Source organism: Oncorhynchus kisutch, linkage group LG23 (assembly GCF_002021735.2).
Source record: "Oncorhynchus kisutch isolate 150728-3 linkage group LG23, Okis_V2, whole genome shotgun sequence".
In the NCBI taxonomy this organism is placed as follows: Eukaryota; Metazoa; Chordata; class Actinopteri; order Salmoniformes; family Salmonidae; genus Oncorhynchus; species Oncorhynchus kisutch.
The window spans coordinates 33,603,890-33,611,476 of NC_034196.2; the positions used below are offsets into that span (position 1 = coordinate 33,603,890).

The 7,587-nt window shown below is 46.5% G+C and overlaps 1 protein-coding gene and 1 long non-coding RNA gene across 8 annotated transcripts in view; one reads left to right on the plus strand and one right to left on the minus strand.

Moving 5' to 3' along the window:
- LOC109868250 (2-oxoglutarate dehydrogenase, mitochondrial) overlaps positions 1-5,616 on the plus strand; it is a 51,386-nt gene extending 45,770 nt beyond the window's left edge. The window contains exons 14-23 of one of the 7 annotated variants that reach the window (XM_031803243.1): positions 71-199; positions 896-1,046; positions 1,363-1,490; positions 2,631-2,809; positions 3,004-3,075; positions 3,168-3,296; positions 3,395-3,467; positions 3,599-3,747; positions 3,843-3,997; positions 4,128-5,616. In XM_031803243.1, coding sequence (XP_031659103.1) covers positions 71-199; positions 896-1,046; positions 1,363-1,490; positions 2,631-2,809; positions 3,004-3,075; positions 3,168-3,296; positions 3,395-3,467; positions 3,599-3,747; positions 3,843-3,997; positions 4,128-4,248 — 1,286 coding nt within the window. In that variant the 3' untranslated portion in view covers positions 4,249-5,616. Of the gene's footprint in view, positions 1-70; positions 200-619; positions 830-895; positions 1,047-1,362; positions 1,491-2,630; positions 2,810-3,003; positions 3,076-3,167; positions 3,297-3,394; positions 3,468-3,598; positions 3,763-3,842; positions 3,998-4,127 lie in introns of those variants that run through there. The other 6 variants (XM_031803242.1, XR_004205061.1, XM_031803244.1 and 3 more) reach the window with 6 other exon arrangements.
- On the minus strand, positions 4,666-7,372 carry LOC116356636 (uncharacterized). The gene is made up of 2 exons (XR_004205062.1): positions 6,754-7,372; positions 4,666-6,598 (listed from the first exon to the last, which is right to left on the minus strand). It is a non-coding gene; the product is annotated as an uncharacterized LOC116356636 (long non-coding RNA).
- Positions 7,373-7,587: the final 215 nt, after the last annotated feature.

Consider the following 7,587-nt stretch of genomic DNA (forward strand, 5'->3'; position numbering starts at 1 on the left):
GTGTGTGTGTGTGTGTGTGTGTGTGTGTGTGTGTGTGTGTGTGTGTGTGTGTGTGTGTGTGTGTGTGTAGGTTTCTTCAACGTGGACGGCCAGCCTAAGAGTATGACCAGTCTGTCTACAGGCCTGCCTGAGGAGGAGCTGGTACACATAGGATACATCGCTTCATCTGTCCCTGTGGAAGACTTCACCATACACAGAGGTACTGATAAAACACACACACAATACCTGTGGAAGACTTCACAATACACAGAGGTACTGATAAAACACACACACAATACCTGTGGAAGACTTCACAATACACAGAGGTACTGATAAAGCACACACACAATACCTGTGGAAGACTTCACCATACACAGAGGTACTGATAAAACACACACACAATACCTGTGGAAGACTTCACCATACACAGAGGTACTGATAAAACACACACACACACACACACACAATACCTGTGGAAGACTTCACCATACACAGGGGTACTGAAACACACACACACAATACCTATGGAAGACTTCACCATACACAGTGGTACTGATAAACACACACACACACACACACACACACACCCTGTGGAAGACAAGTACATATCCTCATCCATCTGTGTGTGTGTGTGGTTCAGGTTTGAGTCGTATACTAAAGGGTCGTGCGGCGATGGTAGGCCAGCGTGTGTGTGACTGGGCTCTAGGAGAGTACATATCCTCATCCATCTATGTGTGTGTGTGTGTGTGTGTGTGTGTGTGTGTGTGTGTGTGGTTCAGGTCTGAGTAGTATACTAAAGGGTCGTGCGGCGATGGTAGGCCAGCGTGTGTGTGACTGGGCTCTAGGAGAGTACATATCCTCATCCATCTATGTGTGTGTGTGTGTGTGTGTGTGTGTGTGTGTGTGTGTGGTTTAGGTCTGAGTCGTATACTAAAGGGTCGTGCGGCGATGGTAGGCCAGCGTGTGTGTGACTGGGCTCTAGGAGAGTACATGGCCTTTGGTTCGCTGCTCAAGGAGGGGACACACATACGTCTCAGTGGACAGGATGTAGAGAGAGGAACCTTCAGGTATTAATGTCACCCTTAAGGACTGTCTATGTCACTGTTATGACTATGTCGTGCGTAAGTCACTTGCTTGACAGTGTTGTGTAGTTTGAGTATTCTATAGGAAGGTGTCTTTCAGGAAACCAGGGTTACGTTCATAACTGGATGTTATGTCAGTTTAATCAACATGTAGCTCAAGCAATACAGTAACAATATGGTGGTGTTTTAACTTCTCTTTATCCCTCTCCCTCTCTTTTTCTCTACACATCCCTCTCTATATTTGCCTCTTTCTTTCTTTCCTTTCTCTCTCTCTCCCTCCATCTCTCTCCTCTCTGCACAGTCACAGGCACCATGTCCTGCATGACCAGAAGATTGATAGGAGGATCTGTATCCCCATGAACCACATCTCTCCTAACCAGGCTCCATACACCGTCTGTAACAGCTCTCTGTCGGAGTATGGCGTACTGGGTTAGCACGCACACGGACGCACGCACACACGCACGGATGCACGCACACGGACACACGCACAGTCTGGTTTTAATAACCTTCTGGGGGCACACAATTGATTCTGATTCAAAATCCTATTTTCCCTAAACCTTACCCTCACCCTTCAACCTAACCCTTACCCTATAACCTTAAACCTAACCCTAAACCTTACCCTCACCCTTCAACCTAACCCTATAACCTTAAATCTAACCTTAATCCTAAACGTAACTCTATAATCTTAAACCTAACCCTAACCCTAAACCTTACCCTAACCCCATAACCTTAAACCTAACCTTAAACCTAACCCTATAACCTTAAACCTAACCCTAACTTCTAACCTTTAACCCTTATTCTAACCCTGACACTAATTCTAACCCTATAACCCCTAGAAATATACTTTTTACTTGTGGAGACTGGCAAAATGTGTTCAGTAAACATTTTTGTTTACTATTCTTATGGGAACATGTACACACACAGTACGTACATACAGTATATGCACACATTCATATACATACAGATGCAGTCTATTATTTTGCGCTTTACACCACAGCATTATGGGGGGGTTGTCTGGCCACAGCATTATGGGGGGGGGGTTGTCTGGCCACAGCATTATGGGGGGGGTTGTCTGGCAACAGCATTATGGGGGGTTGTCTGGCCACAGCATTATGGGGGGGTTGTCTGGCCACAGCATTATGGGGGGGTTGTCTGGCCACAGCATTATGGGGGGGTTGTCTGGCCACAGCATTATGGGGGGTTGTCTGGCCACAGCATTATTGGGTCGGTTGTCTGGCCACAGCATTATGGGGGGGGTTGTCTGGCCACAGCATTATGGGGGGGGGGGGTTGTCTGGCCACAGCATTATGGGGGGTTGTCTGGCCACAGCATTATGGGGGTTTGTCTGTTTTTGTTAGTTACTACCCTCATTCCTTCTGACCTGAACATCCCCCCCCCCCCTCTCTGCCTCTGTCCCCCTCCCTCACTCTGCCTCTGTCCCTCTCCCTCACTCTGCCTCTGTCCCTCTCCCTCACTCTGCCTCTGTCCCTCTCCCTCACTCTGCCTCTGTCCCTCTCCCTCACTCTGCCTCTGTCCCTCACTCTGCCTCTGTCCCCCTTTAATCTCTAGGATTTGAGCTGGGTTTTGCCTTGGCTAGTCCCAATGCATTGGTTCTATGGGAGGCCCAGTTTGGAGACTTCCACAACACAGCCCAGTGTATTATAGACCAGTTCATCTGCCCAGGACAGGCCAAGTGGGGCAGACAGAACGGAATAGTCCTGCTGCTGCCCCACGGCATGGAGGGAATGGTAGGGACTACTATATATGGGTTCGTTGTCTGTCTGCATGTCTGTCTGCCTGCCTGCCATAGTCACTGAGAACAGAATAGTACTGCAGCTCCTATCGCTTTATCTCTGTCTCTCTAAATGTCGGTGTCCGTTTGGGAAAATATCTTTTGACACAAATGGACGATAAACGACGTATCCAATGATTCTTCACTCAGGGACCAGAGCACTCCTCGGCCCGACCAGAGAGGTTCCTGCAGATGTGTAACGAAGACCCAGATACCTACCCTGTAAGTGTGTGTGTGTGTTTGTGTATGTCTGAGAGACAGCGAGAGAGAGGGAGTCTCTAAACTTGTTTGTGTATGACCTGTCCCGTCCACAGATATTCTCTGCTGAGGAGTTTGCAGTGCGTCAGCTGTATGACTGTAACTGGATCATAGTCAACTGCTCTACACCGGCTAACTACTTCCACGTCCTCCGTAGACAAATACTACAGGCCTTCAGGAAGCCTGTGAGTGTCAGACACACACACACACACACACACACACACACACACACACACACACACTCTAACCTCTCCTCTTTTTATTGATTCTCTCTGTCCTCCAGCTGATAGTCATTACCCCCAAGTCTCTGCTGCGCCACCCAGAGGCCAAGTCAAGCTTTGATGACATGCTGCCAGGTGAGGGATGGAGGGATGGAATGGGAGAAGAGTGGGGCTCATTGGGTTTTGAGGAGGCGAGAGGATGTGAGGACTCAAGGAAAGATGATTTGAGAAAGAGCCCCAGTGTCTCTGACGCGTGTGTGTTTCAGGTACCCACTTCCAGCGTCTGATCCCAGACAGTGGTCCTGTGTGTGAGAACCCAGAGGCGGTGAAGAGGATTGTGTTCTGTACTGGGAAGGTCTACTATGAACTGACCCGAGAACGCAACAACAGAGGCAATGATGATACTGTGGCCATTGTGCGCATAGAGCAGGTACACACACACACACACACACACACACACACACACACACACAATCTCACCTCTCTCTCCATCTCTCTCTCTTCCTCCAGCTCTCTCCGTTTCCGTTTGACCAGGTGAAAGTGGAGACAGATCGTTATCCTAATGCTGACCTGGTGTGGTGCCAGGAAGAACACAAGAACCAGGGTTACTATGACTATGTCAAACCCCGCCTACGAACCACCGTTGACCGCACCCGCCCCGTTTGGTACAACCCACCCTCCTTCACTCATACCAGCTCTGGGAAAGAGATCATTGAATGATTTGATGAAACGCAGGGGGAATAGACTTGTGTTTTGTATTAATTGTGTGCTTCATTCTTTTGTGTGTATATGTAGGTATGCTGGTCGTGGGCCAGCAGCAGCTCCAGCTACAGGGAACAAAGCAGCTCACCTGGTGGAATTACAACGCTTCCTAGATACAGCTTTTAACCTGGACGCATTTACTGAACAGTCCTAACACACTTATACACTACACCCTAACCCCAATACCCTACACCTTAACCTTACCTCACCTGGTGGAGTTACAACACTTCCTAGATACAGCTTTTAACCTGGACACTTACACTTGAAAGTCTTAGAAGACTGATACCCTACACCCAATGTACTACACCCTACTCAATACACCCTTATACCCTAGGCCTCCACTCCACTCTACCTGCTGGAGTTATACGCTTTTTAACTAGATGCATATACTTGAAAGTCTTAACACAGGGATATCCTGATCCCTAGACCCTGGCTACACCCTACCCTTACCTCACTCTGCTGAAGTTACACTGCTTTTTAGTCAGGTTCACCTGGATGCATACACTTGAGTTTTAGCTCACCGTTACGCTCGTCGTCGGATGATAAATGACCGGACCAAGGTGCAGCGTGGTAGGCGTACATTCTCTCTTTATTTGAAAACATAACACCGGGAAAAAACAATGCACACAAACCGAACGTAAAGCTAGTCATGCATAAACAAAGACAAGATCCCACAACAAGGTGGGAAAAAGGGCTGCCTAAGTATGATCCCCAATCAGAGACAACAATAGACCGCTGCCTCTGATTGGGAACCATACCCGGCCAACAAAGATATATACAAACTAGAATGCCCACCCAAATCACACCCTGACCTAACCAAATAGAGAAATAAAAAAAGTCTCTCTAAGGTCAGGGTGTGACACTCACTTAAACCCTACACCCTAACCCTTATCCCTAAACCAGCATACACTGGATCGTCTGCTATAGAAGACTTCCGCGATACGCACACTGACTAACCATAGGTCCTCTTGAACTGTTGAATCATGGGGGAAATGTCCATGGAGTCAGACAAACAATGGACCCATTTTATCAACCATACAAATACTTTTGTACATTTTTCTCTCTCTCCATCTCTCCCTTCTCATTCTCTTTCTTCTCCATCCCTCTATTCATCGGTCTTTTCACCCTCCTTCCTTTATTCTCCCCACTCATCCCCTTCTCTTTTTTCTCTCCTCTTGACCAATCACTCTCTCCCTCTGTTTTCTCCTCCTCTCTTCTCCTCCCTCTCTTCCACCTCCTGTGCCAAATGTAAACAAGCTGTTAAGAGATTACTGGATGAGAAATGACTAGTATATTATTATACTATTACATTATTATACTATTATATTATTATATTATATCAAACATTGTATAAGATACAGTAGTAACTTATGAAGAGACGAGGTGAAAATGTCTACTGGTCTGGTGGGGATCTCTTTGGAACTAAATAAAGGATTTATTTATGTTAGTATAGTGTTTTATGTTTGTCCTTTTATAATTTATTCATTCAATAAAGACATGACATTGTCTGTTTTCAACGTGAGGGCCTGAGAATGCTTTTTAGGAATCTAATGTAATATTTGATATTATTAATAACGTATTAAAAACATATCTTGTGTGTGTCAGCGCTCAGCCACAATACAGGGCTCCACAATGCTCAGTTTAGTTTACCAATAAGCAAAGATTGACATCACTGGATTATAAGAAGGGTCACTTCTAGCTCATCACTGGATTATAAGAAGGGTCACTTCTAGCTCATCACTGGATTATAAGAAGGGTCACTTCTAGCTCATCACTGGATTATAAGGAGGGTCACTTCTAGCTCATCACTCAATTATAAGGAGGGTCACTTCTAGCTCATCACTGGATTATAAGAAGGGTCACTTCTAGCTCATCACTCAATTATAAGGAGGGTCACTTCTAGCTCATCACTGGATTATAAGAAGGGTCACTTCTAGCTCATCACTGGATTATAAAAAGGGTCACTTCTAGCTCATCACTGGATTATAAGAAGGGTCACTTCTAGCTCATCACTGGATTATAAGAAGGGTCACTTCTAGCTCATCACTGGATTATAAGAAGGGTCACTTCTAGCTCATCACTGAATTATAAGGAGGGTCACTTCTAGCTCATCACTGATTTATAAGGAGGGTCACTTCTAGCTCATCACTGGATTATAAGAAGGGTCACTTCTAGCTCATCACTGGATTATAAGAAGGGTCACTTCTAGCTCTAATTCAGTGTAACCTGTAATAAGATATTACATTTCATAATGTAACAAGACAGTATAGTCGCCTGAAGGAAATGGATGTGATCCTGTTTGTGAGTTTCTCCAGCTCAGCATCTCTCCTCCTCAGATCAACTAGCTCCTGTTTCAGTGGCTCCAGTAGACCTTCAGCACGACTCACTTCAGCCTTCTCCTGAGCTCTGATCAGCTCCCTCACCTCAGAGCGTCTTTCCTCCATGGAGCGGATCAGTTCAGTAAAGATCCTCTCACTGTCATCCACTGCTGCATTTGCAGAACGCTGTTAGGAGAGAGAGAGAGAGAGAGAGAGAGAGAGAGAGAGAGAGAGAGAGAGAGAGAGAGAGAGGCTCCTTGTGAAAACGTATATTCCCACTCTAACTGGGAACCCAGACAGCCTGTTTCCTACAATGGGACTGGAGAGTCTCTCTCTCTCACCTTAAGAGACTCCACAGCCTGTTGGTGCTCCTTCCGCACCTTCTCTCTCTCTCTCCTGGACTATGTTGTTGATTGTTACCAAACATTCACCACAGCACACAGTTGACCAGCTTGTGTTTCTTTAGTCCTGGAGTGAGGTTGGAGGTGAGTCTCACAGTAAGACACCAGACAGGACATGAGGGCTTTCTGGTCCCAGTGCAGAAATCACACGCCACATCTCCAGGTCCAGCATAGCACAGAGGAGGGGGAGCAGCCTGGAGTCCTGTCTTCTTCAGTGTCTCCACCACCTCAGCCAACATGTTATTTTTCCTCAGAGTAGGCCTTGGAGTGAAGGTCTGATTGCACTGAGGACAGCTGTAGATGCCCTGTTCGTCCTGATCCCAGTAGCCCTCAATACAACTTCTACAGTAACTGTGTCAACAAGGAATAGCCACCGGCTCCTTTAGTAGATCCAGACAGACAGAACAACATAACTAGTCCTGGTCCAGTAGAACTCCCTGCTGAGCCATTTAGACTGTTGTTGTTCACTCACACACAGACAGACGACAGAGAGACTCGGATCAGGTTAGTTTCCACCGAAGAGAGTTTGTGGGAGGGACTTCCTGGTTCTGCCAAAGGGTGTGTGTGTGTGTGTGTGTGTGAGTGAGAGAGACAGAGAAACAAGAGAGAGACGTGTGTGTCAGTGGAGACTGGTGGGAGGAGCTATAGGAGGACTGGCTCATTGTAATGACTGGAATGGAATTAATGCAACACAGTCAAAAGTGTTTTCCATGTTTGATGTGTTTGATACTGTTCCATTTACACCGTTCCAGCCATTGCAATGAGCCAGTCCTC